General features: G+C 48.2%; 1 protein-coding gene and 1 long non-coding RNA gene across 12 annotated transcripts in view; one reads left to right on the plus strand and one right to left on the minus strand.

Annotated features, from left to right (window-relative positions):
* Positions 1–15,218, plus strand: part of LOC126924827 (four and a half LIM domains protein 2) — a 70,510-nt gene that overhangs the window by 47,303 nt on the left and 7,989 nt on the right. For 6 of the 11 annotated variants that reach the window (XM_050739774.1, XM_050739725.1, XM_050739782.1 and 3 more), the window contains 2 exons: positions 11,044–11,244; positions 12,792–12,966. In XM_050739774.1, the coding sequence (XP_050595731.1) occupies positions 11,044–11,244; positions 12,792–12,966 (376 nt within the window). Of the gene's footprint in view, positions 1–329; positions 491–5,014; positions 6,656–9,409; positions 9,859–9,904; positions 10,602–11,043; positions 11,245–12,791; positions 12,967–15,218 lie in introns of those variants that run through there. The other 5 variants (XM_050739808.1, XM_050739735.1, XM_050739745.1 and 2 more) reach the window with 5 other exon arrangements.
* Positions 17–5,127, minus strand: LOC126925182 (uncharacterized). Its single transcript, XR_007713831.1, has 2 exons — positions 4,979–5,127; positions 17–4,912 (listed from the first exon to the last, which is right to left on the minus strand). It is a non-coding gene; the product is annotated as an uncharacterized LOC126925182 (long non-coding RNA).

Consider the following 15,218-nt stretch of genomic DNA (forward strand, 5'->3'; position numbering starts at 1 on the left):
GGGATAATCAAACAACTTGTCGATGTTTCATCTTTTTCTCTTTTATTAAGTCAAACTGTGACAGTACTGAACCGAAGTTTTTCAGAATCGAAAAACTTCTATGCGAACGAAAGATGGTTCCTCTGGAACGCGGCTAACTCGAGAAGCTACAAAGCTTCAGCTGTTACAATTTGTTACCACCTTTCTCGTTTCTCTAACACGTCTGAAACCCTATTAATCGTACCTGCGGCCGGTCGGTAATCTATTTTGATTTCTTGTCGAAGCTCCCACCACGATCGCGTAGTGTCCAGACACCGAGAACCGTTCCCGTCTTTTATTAGAGTCAGTCAATTGGAGGCGAACGAAAGGCCTAGCAAACCGCGAGAATAATCGACCAACCCTCTTCGATCGAATCTAGTCGCGTTTCCCGTCCTCCTGATTCGCGTTCTCGGATCTTCGCGATCGTCTTTGATCTTTCCTGCAGCAGTAAAAGCAGTGGTCTCTAGTTTCGGTAAGTGAAACGAGTCACACTCAGCCACACACGAGCCACTACCCGCTGAGGACAACGTTCGATCCTCAAAAGACTCGTTTGATCGACGATCAATAGCCTTTCGTCGATCGACGATCAATAGTCTTTCACTCTGTCTGATAATAAAATACAGAAACACCCAACGAACATTCGCATTGTTCCCTCCCAGTTCGAATTCGGGCGTACGGCCAACGTAATCGTAACCGGATCTCGATAGAATCTCGTAAGGAACTTCGGCGAGAGCGTCGGCAAGCTTGCGAATATTTCTGATAAAAAGCACGTGACAGGTTTAGAAGCGCGAGACTCGAGCATCATCGACGATCATTTCGGAAGACGGTCTGAGCCTCCGACGGGAAACAAACGGCCTTTATAGAAAAGCGTGGCGTAACAGTGACGCAACAAACCGTTATAGCGTCGCCGTCGTAAAATTCTACCGCGTTGTCTATTTCGGGAGCGTCGTGGTTCACGTACTACGCGTCTGCTGCGCAAAAATTGTCTCTCGCGCCTCCATTTGACCCGCGAGCGTGCATCCTCGAACGCTCGACCGTTCTAGCTCGCGCTAGGAACGCTACGGGATAGCTTCTGATCGATCGGATACACTGCTCGATCGTCGCAGCTAGAAAACGAAAGAACGTTCCGAATGGAAAAGCGAACAGCAAGACGCTTCGTATTTTACGTCGTCCCGCAATTTGCGCTAAGGGATAGCGACAATTCATTTCTCATCTATCGATGACAAGATATATAAGCCACCCGTTGTTGCTTTTCGATCCAAGTTTCGCTTCGGAGGATAAAAGTCTTTTCCGAAAGCAATTAATGTTTCTTTAAAATTTCATCGAGCGAGCGCTTCGGAGTATATTACAGCAAACGGAATCGATCGTTCGGACTAGAAGCCGCGTACGAGAGCAATTTCGAAAATAGCGCATTGCTGTTGCAACGCGAAGATGAATGACGCGAATTCAGGTCACCGGAGCCGCGTTCATTCGTCAAAAATACTTAAACGAAATCCGAGCAACTTGGACGATAAGTCGTGGAAACAGAGAGCTGCACGACTAACATTCTGTTTAGGTCTTTGCACTTGACCGCTTCCCTGCTGCTACAGCGTTCTTCGCGTATCGACCGGTTCCAAAATGAGCCGCGACGATCGATTTCGAGCATCGGAGACAGTTAAAGGCAAAGTTTCCACGCAAGAAATCGTGGAAAATAAACACGATGGTCGATACAGCGTCGAAGGTTGGCTATTCTCGGAGCGATTATCGAAAAAAGTGTACGCATCAACCTATTTCGCGTAAACACGCGGGCGTCTGCGCGACGGACATTCGATATAATACGATGGCAAGCTAAGATCGCAACTTTTGTATTTAGCATTTTATTTCCCCACTGACAATACTCGGTTCTTTACTCGACTCGTCCAAGTTTCGCGTAAGATCAGAATCAATTTCGATCCGAGCAACGATGCAAAAGGTAGAAAAATAGCCGTGTGCGTTCGGATATTAATCTTTGATCCAAAGACTATTCGAGAGGATCACAGAAGCGTGGCCGAGCCGCTAACGCTAAGCCGCAAGGTGGAAGCGTGCTCGTTGAGCAAAAGATTCCATGCACCTGACACAAGGTGGAACGAAGGGTCGTCGTAGGAACAGTGGGAACGGCTGCAAAGTTTTCAGCGGTCTAATTCGGTCGGCTCGCGAAATGACTTCGTAGAGATCCGGTGGCACGCTTTTCTCCGACCATGGCACACACGTTCGATCATCGACCGAAATAACATTGGCATTGTTCCGTTTCCCTCCAGAAGAACCGGCTTTCGTGGCAATCGGGTCGACTAATTTCGACCCTTCGCCACGACCGTGGAATGTCGCGCCTTCTACGGCCGCATTTTCAGATCGATTCACGTTCTACCATTTCGAACGAACGTCGATTCGATTCGTTTCGCTGTTCCGCGGAACCAACCGTGTACGATTTCTAGTCGATCCATGAGCGGAAGGGGTCAAGGTCCAACCACGACTGTTTGCCAAACCAACGATTCATAAACGAGAAATTAATTCCATGGTTCGTGACTAGAAAACCGTAACCTTGCAAATCCAACCGGGGAAGGAAGTTTGGAACTATGTCGTGAAAACAACGCGACGAGCGCAGTTTCGCTGGCAGAAACGTTTCGTCAATCAGAATATTAATCGTCGCGACCCACGATTGTCGCTACGTTGTTTCGAGTCGTTTCCCGATGTAAATACACAAGGAAACTAGATAGGACGAGGAGGACGGAATTTTATTTTCGTCGATGATTTATTTACTCGTTCGAGTGCCAGGTGTGGACGAAATGATTCGACCATCGATCACGCGGCCAGCTTTTTGTTCGACAGCAGCAAGAACCTCATGAGACGTCGAGATCTTCTTTCCGGCAGAGAGCGATAACCTTGCGCCTGCTTATCGTATCTTTGACGCTTTCCATTCAGAAGTCGTTCCACTCGATTAACTATACAAATTACACGAAAAATCCTGTCTAACGTTAGAAATAGATTCGATGGATAAGTATCGAGAGAGGCAGAGGGCAAAGCTCTCGTTCGTTCCTTGGATCCTCTTTTAGCTCCGGAAATAAAGATACTCATAATCCAAACAGCGCTCTTTCGATCATTGCGAAAGAAAAGCACACGGAATCGCTGCGTCCACTTCTTCGTATTTACACGACAGATCAAACGAACGTGACGCAGTCGTTTTGCATAACCAGCGGTGTTCTCTGTGCGGGAAACGTAATCGTAAATCAATTTACTCCTGCGGATCGTGTTCGATAAATCGTGCTATGGAAACTGACGCCATCGTGACGCGCGTGTTTACGCGTCATACGCTATCGTGATACGCAATTCGAAACTTTATCGCGTTTTTTCTCCTAGCCTATCGATTTCCATCATCTTATTCCATACGTCGGTACGGTCGGACGAAAAGCATACAAACAAAGTTAAACGATTTTTAAGGAACAATCGGACAGTGTTGCGGTACGGCGCAAATATAGATCATCGAGAGTTCGATAAGCTGGACGTTGGGTGTTTCGATATTTGTTTGGACGTGCGCCAGAGAGACGTACCGCGCGCAAAACGTGTATCGAAGATCGGCTCGACTCGTTGATTCGTAACCGATGAGGTAACCGAAATAAAGTCGTCCGAGTAACGCCAGAAATTCGGCCGCGCATCTCGGCCACGTAAACAAGCCGGAATTTCCACGCCGCAGCTCCGTCGAGTTCGAACGAACATAGAGAAAGAGAGAGCGCAACGATGAATGGGATTGGGTTAATTGATCGACGTAACGGATCAAAGGTCACGCCGCAATTGAACTTGAATCCTGGAAACTTTCTCTCGCTCGAAAGTTCCGCGACGAAAGATAGGACGACGTAAACGAAAAGAACGGCGACTAGAGCTCGCATAGACCGTGCTAGTTGCTGTATGATCGATTTTAAAGATGCGCTTGGACGCGAATCAAGTCGCAAGCTGCGAATCGTTCGTTTTTGCGAAACGATCGCGACCAAAGGTGCCAAACTCTCGTTCTCTCGTCGCGACGTCGTACAGATATCGAAACGACGCCCCCGCGCCAACGTTTCCGAACGCGACGAGGAACGATGGTTAACGGATTGGCTCATTAGAGCTCGGCATCGATCGCAATTAATCGCGCGACCGATGATCGGACGTCGCACGCGGCGACTGCCAAATCGGGCTCCGTTAATTATCTCGGGCGAGTGATCGATCGCGACGCGTACGCTGCATTAAGGACAGAGATTCGCGTCCAGGGACATTCGAGCTAACTTTAGCCTTAGCCACGGTTCGCTCCTCAAGTCGAACGTTACGTCGACATAACGAGCCGAACGGCCACTAGTTTACCCCGGGTCCGAACGGTTTGCCCACGGAAAATAAAACAGTTCTCTGGCCGCCATCCGGCCGCATGGATAAGCCGATAATCGCGTGATCACCGCCTCCTCGAGTACGTGCCGCTCGGTCAGGGCCCGCGACGCCTTTCAGCCTGCTAAACGGGCTACGCCACCGTTGTGGACCAGTGGGTGCGCGTGGGTGGTGGGTGCCCCCCCTAGGAAGTCGTTTTAACTTCTCGTCTCGTCTCTTTCCTCTCTTTCGTCCCCCGGGTGTGTGACGTCAGCCCAGAGGATTACCCGAGTGACACCAAGAATTCGGTCGAGATCCCGAGGATATCTTATGGATGTAGCACGCACATCACCGAGATTCCCTTCGCTCTCCGAGATCGAGGAATTCCGGTATATGTTTCCGAGAGGACTTCTCTCGTAGATCATCCTGGAGCGGTTCCTTCTATGCTCCCGAAGAGCGGTGAGCTCGCGAAAAACAACGATAGGATGAAGCACCGCCAACTGTATGGGTATTTGACGTGTCGAGTTCGTGATGTAACATAGTCTATCTGTAAAGTGATTTGCATAGAAAAATATCGTTTCTTCATGATAATACGATAGAAGACCGCTCTTACCGTTTTTCATTGGAAAATCCAAGAACGCTTTTCGAGATGGGCTTAATGATGTCGATACTGATCGGCTGCGTCGGCATGTTGGAGCTGTTCGCCTGCCTCCGTCACGTCACCGACGGCGTCGTGATCAGGATCAATCAACCAGCCACACCGTGTCTCTCGTATCACGAGCAGAACGATACTATGAGCACTCATGACTCCATCTGTAGCTTCAGTCACTCGACCGACGTGAATTTGCCTCGTGGCGCCAAGCACAAGTTGGAGAATCTCCACGAGTATAGTTTACGAATCAGAACCGAACTGCGATCCCTGGACAAGAACTTTGACTACAGCACGTTGTCGGAATGCAGCACCAGAGATTTCTTGTTACCCTCCAGGGTAAGCCCGGACTCCAGGCTCAGTCCAGATTTCGAGTATCTGGTGCAAGCGAGCGATTCTCGAGAGGATCAAGCGGAAGCGGAAAACGATCACAGGGATCTATACGAAAGAGATATTTACGAAGATGCGATTGAAAACTGGCGAATGGAAAGTAGTTCGAGAGACCGACCATTATCCGTGATAACCGCAGAACCGGAGAAATACGTCAGGGTACCGACGCCGATTCCTTTCAACGTGGACGATCCGTTGTCCAGTTCCGGAGCTTCGAGCGACGTGGGTACGTCGTTCGACAACGATTCCGGAAACGAAGCGCCCACGATGAGATCCTTCGAATCGATTCCGATGATCAAACGATACAAGAGTCCTTCGGAAGGCGGATCCTCGATAGACGAGTCCGATTGCAACGAGCGAAGAAAATATCCCAGGAAACCGATCAGAAAGTCTCGCTCCAGGTCTCCCGAACCTTCGAAGAGTTTCGAAAATTTCCGAGAAACCGAAATATCGATTCTTTCCGAGAAGCCGAACGCGGCCGAACATCAAGTTGAATCGGTAAGAGTACCGAGTCAGAAGAAGAAGATCAAGTCCTCCGGCACGATCACGAGGAAGCCCACGAGGTTGAAATCGAAGGACGCACAGGTGAGCAGAAGCGCCGAGAATTTAACGGCGAGAAAGTCGAAGAGGCACCGAGATCCGGAGAGACGGAAGTCGGATATCTCCGTTCAGACCATCAGCAGCTACCAGAGAGACGAATGGACCAACACGTCGCCCCCAAACAGTCCCACGATGTCCAGGTCAGAGAGCCGGAGGAGCGTGTCCGTCCAGGTGCAGACCAGTTTCGAGAAGGAACTACCGAGCTTGGAAGCTTCGACGGAACTGGAGGGCTCGGTTCTGGGTCTGTCCGAGAGCAAAAGAGATCTCACGTCTCGGGATCATTTTGGCAGAAGGATCTTTAAGAATAGAAGATTCGGATCCGGTTCCAGGGACAAGGCCGACGACGGCGACGGCGCTCGAGATAACTTCTCGATGACTAATGCAACATCATCCGTTGAGAGATCCAAGGATGAGGCGCGTCTGCTGAAAATATCCAGCTTCGAGGAGGCGGACGATGAGGATTATCACAGAATCCGGAACATCCTAACAGACTCAGACTCGAAAGAGTTCAACGAGAAGAAGAGGAGAAAGGGATCTAGGTCCGTGTCCTCGTTCGAGGACGAAGATTATTGGGACGCGGAGGATGTGAGTGCAGCAACTGGACGGATACAGTACTCGATACCGGATCCCGATCGAAACAAAGCTTTCTGGGTAATGACGCAATCAATGAAGCTCCTCCCGTCTCTCTCCGAGTACACTCGTTAGTTACACCCAATTCATTCAACACTCTTTAGACAGTGAAATACAGTTGAAAATGACCATACACACTTTCCCCGCTGTTTGTATGATTTTACTCGACTCAATGTCGCTGTCGCCCACTCAATTATCGAGAAATTGGGAGAACTCGAAATTTCGGAAAATCCAAAAGATCGATAGAAACACTCATCGTCCAATAACAGTCGATGTTAATAATAGGAATATTTATTTTCGAAGAAATTACTAATTGCTGACTGTTAGAAATCTAATATACCAAAAGGTGCAAAGAAAAAACAGAGAAATTAATTTCCAACCCCACTAAGGGGGATTTGAACTCGAGACAATTTGATAGGAGTCGCGTTATCGAATATTCTTCTTCACTAACACTGACCATCTAATCACCGTCATCGTACTTGCTTCGTGTAACACTCGGCAATCGCAATATTTTTTAAACTCTGCGTATTAACCACGATTACAGATATAAAACAGATTCTAACTTTCAAGCAGATCGTTAAATAATTAAGAAGGTGCGTGTACAAACAACGACCGTATACTCACAAATCACGGTGACTCGTGTTTTCACTGATGGTACCGAATTCTTGCTCGTTATTTGTCAAATAACCGACCTGGAATAGCGGCGACAAAGTCGTAAAACTAATGGCGAATCGCTTTTGGCCGCGAGACAACGGCGGTGTGCGAAATTACTCGCCGACTGGTATCAGATTCATTCTACGTGAAATAAAAAAACAAATGCCACCTGGTTCTAACATCAAACGATAGAAAATTTGCCACTGACGCGACGCGACGATTGCGTAATATCCCTCAGCCTCGACTCTGGCCGAGGCCACTGGCGATCTTGGACCCGCTATTGTTATCCCCAAAATCTTGGAATCTTACGTTGTAGAGGGGAAAAAATTGTAAGGGGGCGGGGTGGGAAAACGCGATCCCAATTTCGTACGAAATACTCACAGTTCTCTGGCACGTTCATTGGTGCCGTGTGCCTCGCGTGGGGTCTCCCAAAATATCAATCTCGTACTCGCTTGCAAATAATATACGTATACATCGCACTCCTGTCTCGTCGTTTACCTCACACGCGACACTTTCTCAGGGCTTCCCTTTACGAGCGTTTATGGGATTATGGGGACAGTAATTTTTACCTGGTCGTCTTCGAAGCTTCCTGGTTGGAGCTTTAACAGAGTTAAAGTTCAAAATATACATCACGGAAACGTATTAAACGGATATCAGCGATCTATCGTTTACGATCGTCGAACGTTTACGATCACCATAGACGTTTTCAAACCAATCGCTGGTACACCAGAAGCTGATCGCCAGAAGAATCCTCGTGATATTCCACTATTTTGGTCGACCCAATTTTTCGGCGGCGTTATATTTTTAATCGTCCCTCTTCCGGACCCCTCATGGCCGATATTATGTTACCGCCCGCCACGATTCTCAATCCGCGTAGGCGATCACATCCTCCTGTGACGGGCGATTTTCATTTTCCAGCTATTTATAAAACAGCCAGCGTTCCTGAAATATCTGTATGATGGAATGGCGATTTACCGTGAAACCGTGAAATCGAGACCACCGCCTAAATCTACCATGGCCGTGTTCCCGTAATTCTCTCGCCGGCCATGGTTACGATTTCCAAACCGGATCAGAATACACGAATCATTGGTCGAGTTTGATAATCACGGCTGAAAGAGGTATCAGTGACGATGAGAATGCGGAACGTGGGTGGGCCACACGAATTGGTGATGTGCGGAACATTCCGATCCAATTACACCGTGGACTTCTTCTTTATTTTTCCGGCCAGTTCTATTTTTCGCGTAGTTTCACCCCGCGTCAACCAGGAACCACCTGTTTGGCACGTGATCAACTTGTCGATGTTTCAAGAAACGATCGTGAATGATCGACGACGCTTTCGTACCTCTCCTATGAATCTCTGTAGATCGCGATAGTTTACAAATGGCTTTATCGATAAGAGTTTCTTTCGCGTCGATCCTATCTAACCTAGATCGGAAAGTTTTTGGAAAAATCTTCACTCCAATTTCATCGATCGTGAAGCAACGATCCGATTCGTTGATCGTCGATTACCTAGTTGCGTTTCATCGACGAAATTATCTACCACACTGCCACTGCTCCCAATTCCGAGACTTATCGAACGAATTCGATCGCAAACAGAAAGCAACATATAATTTCATTTAATTTGATCTATCGAATCTGCTAATATATAGAGCGATACTCGACGATCGTCCTTTCGATCATTCACAAATCGAATCGTCTGTATTTCTCTCGCCTCGTCGGAGAACGGGCAGATAGAGGAGACAACGTTAAAGTGTCCAGAAATATCGCTATCGAGAAAAGATAAATAAAACTGAAGAAAAAGGGAAAGATTTCAAGGAATCGGACCGGCGTTGTCGCGAACCTGTAACCTGTCGTGGTCGACCGCTAACGAGTCGAACGGCAACGAGTAAAGAGGGGGACAACGGAGTCAAAGAGAGAAAGAGGGGTGTTGTGGAGAAGTTGCACCCGGCACACTGCATCGAGAATCTCGACGAGGAGGAGGCAACGGAGGAAAAGAAGGAGTAGAAGGTTAGGGAAGATGAAGAGGGAAGAGAAGAGAGCGAAAAGGAGGATGGGGGAAGAGGGTGGCGGACGCGCGCGGTGAGTTTCTGGAGTCGTCGGGACGCCGAAAATAGCGTCCCGATATGATGATGCCCGGAGCGCGACGATCCTAGATTTCAGTCAGTTCGCAAGCTCGAAAGCTGCTGGCTACACACGGAACACTCCGACTACGCTCCGGTTTTACATTTTCATAGAGGCGCCAATCGGCCTTTTTCGTTTCCGAAGCTCCAAACGTTCGTCTTTCTTTTCGTCTCTTCTCCTGGACTACACGTCCGGTTCCCGGTTCTTCTCCTCGTTTCCTCGTGAGACGACATTCGAGAGTATTCTCGCGATCGAAATTGTTAAACGCGCGGCACAAGCTTCTACGAGTAGCACACGATGGCGGAAGTAGACGGTGTAGTGTTCACGACCACCGAGCGCAAGATTCGCAAAGTGAAGAAGACGACGAAGCGCAGGGAGAGCCACGATCAGAACGCCGAGGTCACGATCACCGAGGTCGACAGCACGCAGAATCACCACGCCATCGAAGAGTATGTGCTGGCTGCAGATCTAACTCGGATCGGCCCGAACACGTTTTCGACGATCCCCTTTTTCTCAGCCACGAGCTTTCCGTTTGCGATCGCAATCCTCGCGAAACGAGATCTTGGCCGTCACCCGTGAACCCGCGCGATTTTCCAACTCGATCGTTGTCACGTGAAATTTTTGCCTTTCTCGTCGTTCGTCCAAGTTTCAGCATGGATGGTGAAAGACAAACGAGAAAAATCGATAATCCATTTCGGCAACGGACGAAAGCAAGCTCTTTGGTCGCGAGCTGTATTTGCTTTCCGACTCGACCTACTTTACTTCGATAGCGAAATTTCATGGTTACGTTTGCCGCGGTCGGTTCGTCGATTCGTCGTCGTCCCCCCACCCCCTTTCCACTGGTTGTTTTTCTCCTTACCGTTCCAAAGTAACGAGCTACTAAACTACTACTACTGCTACTATAACGAACTACACAGGAACGAGCTCCGATAGTAACGAGAGCTCGAAAGATTTGGTAATATTTTGAAAACACGTTCGCTTTGAGAAATTTCCGGGTAACTGGCCAGCTTCTCGTGCCGAGGGGCGCTCTTCTCTCATGGGAGTAGAGGTTCGCGACGCGAGATCCTCTCGATCGACGATCGAGAGTGCCGCGTAATTCGTACGATACATATTATGCATTTTCTTTACGCCACGATTATATGTTCCCATACAAAAAATACTCAGCCAGCACATACAACAGCACTCAACCAAGGTACATATAACCAGCAAATCTATCGCAACACCGTCGCAGATACGCTAGACACTGCAGCACCGAGCAGTGAAAGAGAGAGATTGCGAGGAACTTTTGCGGTTCGGTCGGTGGGGAATTTCGTCGGACGAGAAAACGAGAGAAAACGATGCTGTGAGAAGAGCGTATCTGGAATTTATGTCGTCATACATGCCACGAGATTTATCGTGAAAAGAAAAAGAAAGTTTACGCGCATAAATTAGACAGAGCCGAAGCTATCTCTCGAATAATTCGCGTTGCCAAAAATTGTCGTGGAGAAGTACGTCGCTTTTAAAGCGACATTTTCCTTGTTCCATGGAATCGTTCGATTGCCTTAACGCATTAAGGGGATCGGGTCTAACGAGCGTTCCGAGAGAAACCTGGCAGGAACAATCGTCTCTAAACAGGTCGCGTTTTTCGTTTCCAGTTGATTTTCAGTGGCGAGTACACGAAGGCGATGAACAAGGACTGGCACAGCGGCCATTTCTGTTGCTGGCAGTGTGACGAATCTTTGACCGGGCAGCGTTACGTGCTCAGGGACGAGCACCCTTACTGCATCAAATGCTACGAGAGCGTTTTCGCCAATGGCTGCGAGGAGTGCAACAAAATCATCGGTATCGACTCCAAGGTACGTATATCGCGGTTTCATTCCCGATATCTCGCGATCCTATTTCCCCAGCGATAAACGCGTTGACTCACCGACCTCGATCGCCCAAACGCTCGATTTTTCTCTCGATACGTGGTATCGCGAACACGCGCCCGACAGAAACGGAGAGATTTCACGAAACGACGACGATACGTGGGTTTGGATACGATCCAACCGGGCGGAAAACCAAAGTTTTCCCCTAAATTTAGATTCGCGGCACACGGCACTCGTCGATCGATCGTTTCACCCTTTCCACGCGTGAAAAAATCGAAAGACCTTCGCCGCATCGATGAATTCCGTGGTTCGGAGTAAAGCCGATCGGACGTCGCGCAAAAATCGGTACTTATCGGTTCGTGTATGATCACAAGACGAGGTGGCAATATACGAACGAGCATGGGCGTTGATTTACTCATTCCTAGAAATAGAAACGATGATGCAGGTGCCTGCTTATTTCCGTTTCTCGCTGGTTCGTCGTTATTCCTCCTACTTGGCCAGCCAAATCAGAAGAAGCTAACCACGAACAGCGTTATTTCGCCGGCCGGTTTTCGTGACAAATCGATATCGCGCGAGATCACTTCTGTCGAGTTTGCCAACTCGATAGAAAATTATCTTCTTACATAGCGAACCAAACACCCAAGGATCCGCGTACCTTTTCCTAGCCGGAATGACACACTGCTCTAGTAGCATTGCTTAAAGGTCGACAAGTTCGCGATTGTAATCGATCCCGGAATGGAAACCCGCGTTTCATTTCGATACAAACGCGTTTCTCTCTCTAAATTCGATGACTTGTATCCGCATATTGGTCGTCATAAGATCAGCCACACGAGCTACTTTGGTCAGATTTGACACGAACGTTGTTGTATTTTTTATTTTCCTTTAAAACTGGACACACGAACGGTGAATTAATATCCGTTATGTGTAAACACCATCTATAAGAATTGGCATAATCCCGGTGGTACCCAGGCAGAAAATTTATTTTGTTTTTTCTTTTAATTCGTCAAACGACGACCGCGACAACCGAACATAATGAAAAGATTTCTTTTCGTCGATTCGAAATGCATCATAGATCGTGTAAAATGCATCTTCTAGCAATCTCGAATTCGTCGTGAGTTTTGGCTACGTATGGATACTAGATACGCGTACGATATGAGAAAATTACGGAGATGAAAAGCAACGCTGTCGTGTGACTGTAGCTACAACTTCCGTCACAACGCACGTCATCGTCACAACGCTTGTGTAACTCGAGCCTAAAAGGCAAGACGACTGACTGGCAACGAATCTATTTGCTTAAGGCGACGCTGGATCTAAAGCCGGTTCCTTATAGTCGCAAAGGCCGTCGCGTCAAACATAATCGATGTTTTCCTCTGCCCGTCCAGCGTGTAATTCGCGAGATCCTGTTTTTCCTTTCCCATTCGCGTATTTTCATTTCGCAACCTGTCCGTCGCTTGTCCGTTACACAAAACGAAAACGATTATCACCTCCGTAAGGCGAGAGCGAGCAAACGATAATTGGCGACGAATCGTTTGCAGGATTTGTCGTACAAGGATAAGCACTGGCACGAGGCCTGCTTCCTCTGCAACAGGTGCAGAGTGTCCTTGGTGGACAAACAGTTCGGTAGCAAGGTGGACAAGATCTACTGCGGCAACTGCTACGACGCCCAATTCGCCAGCCGTTGCGATGGATGCGGCGAAATCTTCCGTGCTGGTACGTAATTCGAAACCAATTTCTTCGATCGCAGAAATAGCAGAACGTTTCTTTCACGCGTATCCTGTCGAGTGCTTGAATTCGAAGGAACGCTGTTCGAACAGCGATAAAAATACGACCGCCGTTGTAACCCGAAATAGCCAATTCGTTCACCACCGGCCGACTATACGAGGTCCGGTCTAGACGATCGATCGAACCACCTGTTTTCCAGCAGCGATGACCCCCGAGGAATGACTCACGGTCCCGAGTGCGACACACGGGCAGTATAGATCTCGCATTCGGCGTTTCTTATTAAGGCAATCGAGTCAAGGTTCGAACCAATTACCGCGATCCTTTTCAAAGGGAAAGGAAATGCTTAAACTTCTGTCACCTCTGATTCTCCAGCGCGTGTCCAGACGGTTCGTGGGATTTTCCCAAAAATTTCGGTTCCTATCGAAACGTATTTTAAACGACAAAGCTGGTCGTATTTCTGGACCAGGCAGACATCGATGTTTGATCGGATTTTAGAAGAAACTTGCCGAACGGAATTCGCGTTGTACGGTTTCTCTGGAGGGTTTCGAGCCGAGCGAATCGAGAAGCGGGAAAGTGGGTCGAAAAAGGTTGTCGAGCAATTATGCGCGCGACCTTTTTCGACAAGCGCGGAACGCAATCTCCAAACGACTTATCGCTTTGTCGCCTCGTAACCTTCGGCGATCGCAGACGGCGTGGTGGAGCGCACCGCGACCTATATATCGCGTGATTCACGCGTGCCTCGGCGACCATGCTTCAGGCCACTACACAGGTAATTGGGACGACAACGTGAGAGCCTCTGTTAACGAGCCGCTGATTCCTCGAGAATCGTAGACCTCGGAAGAGCCCCGGCGATTAAACGTTAGTTCCCCTTGTTTCTTTTGGGAAAAGGTAGCTCTTTGCTCGAGGGCAGCTACTTCCGCTGAAAGATTACGGGTTGGTAATTCGGTCAAGTACGCTACAAGATGAACGAGACATCGTGTAAGTAAAATCGTATGGCAACGTATGGAAATTCGGAGAATACGAATTAAGCTTCGAATACGTTTAAACGAAATTGGCGAGGAGAAAGCTAAGAGCTTAGGATGAATGATCGATTTGGCGAACGAGGTTCGTGCCTCTGATGGACTGGTTCCGACTTACGTGACGCGCGTGGGAGTCTCGTTAAATCTTAAGAGAGGCACAGATAGTTACGGGATCGGCGAGGAATCGTTTGCAAAAATGACTCGGTACCACCGCGTGTCCGTATACGGCTCGACCTTTCGAACCGCGGCTATCGGATCGCGATATCTAGCGTGGTGCATCGCGAATGAACTTTGTGAAAAAGAAATGCGCCGTATTCGAGCGATCTGGTTTTCCGCGGAAAAGTTCGCTCTTTGCAAATTTTTTACATGGAATATCTTTAACGAGTAATTGACGTTTTACAACGCAGTCTCGAGATATCGACGATAAAGATACCGCTATTTATTCAACCATTAAAAGAAACGATAGATTACAGGACAGAAGAATCAATAAGTTGATCGAACGAGTACGACTAACTAAAGGTTAAACTAACGCGACGATCGTGAATTGAGCGCATTCTGTTGGCGTTTGACGTCGCTTATCAGGGAACGTGTTAATCGACTCAATTCTTTCGATGAATCACGGCCGATTAGTTCATTCTTCGAGCAAAATACTTTGTCATTCGTTTCTTTGGCTATTGCGCTGCAGGAATAATAATCTGGTCGTCGGAAAAAGAAGAAGTTTAAGAGTTCCGTGCCACTAATTGCCCGTGCGCTAATCACCACGGTACTCGGTGGCGTAATCGTGCAGAGAAAATCGTTCGTCTACGGCAAGGAATCCTTCCCCTTTGTGAACGTCGTGACAAACGAGATGTAAAACCGATGACTAGCGCAGCTAAAGCGATCGGCGCGCCTGTTAACTTCGAGGTTAATGCATATCATTTAAGCCGAAAGAAGCAGACTGCATTTATAGAAGCAACCATCAATGTCACGACGTCTAAACGATCGAAATAAACGTGCCGTCGTTCGATCGATTAATGCACGCGTCAATTACAACTCCTCGCTTCTGCATCTGTGACGATGCTAGACGTACTCGACAGTGGAGATGGTCGGATGAATCTCGAAAGAGACGAAAAGGAGCCGGTTCGACGAACGAGGCCGGGCCTGGGCTGGAGCGAACGCGCTGCGTAAATATATAAATATTCGCGGACGCGCTCCAGGATGGCGGAGAGTGGGTCTGGTGGA

Source organism: Bombus affinis, chromosome 2 (assembly GCF_024516045.1).
Source record: "Bombus affinis isolate iyBomAffi1 chromosome 2, iyBomAffi1.2, whole genome shotgun sequence".
Lineage (NCBI taxonomy): Eukaryota > Metazoa > Arthropoda > Insecta > Hymenoptera > Apidae > Bombus > Bombus affinis.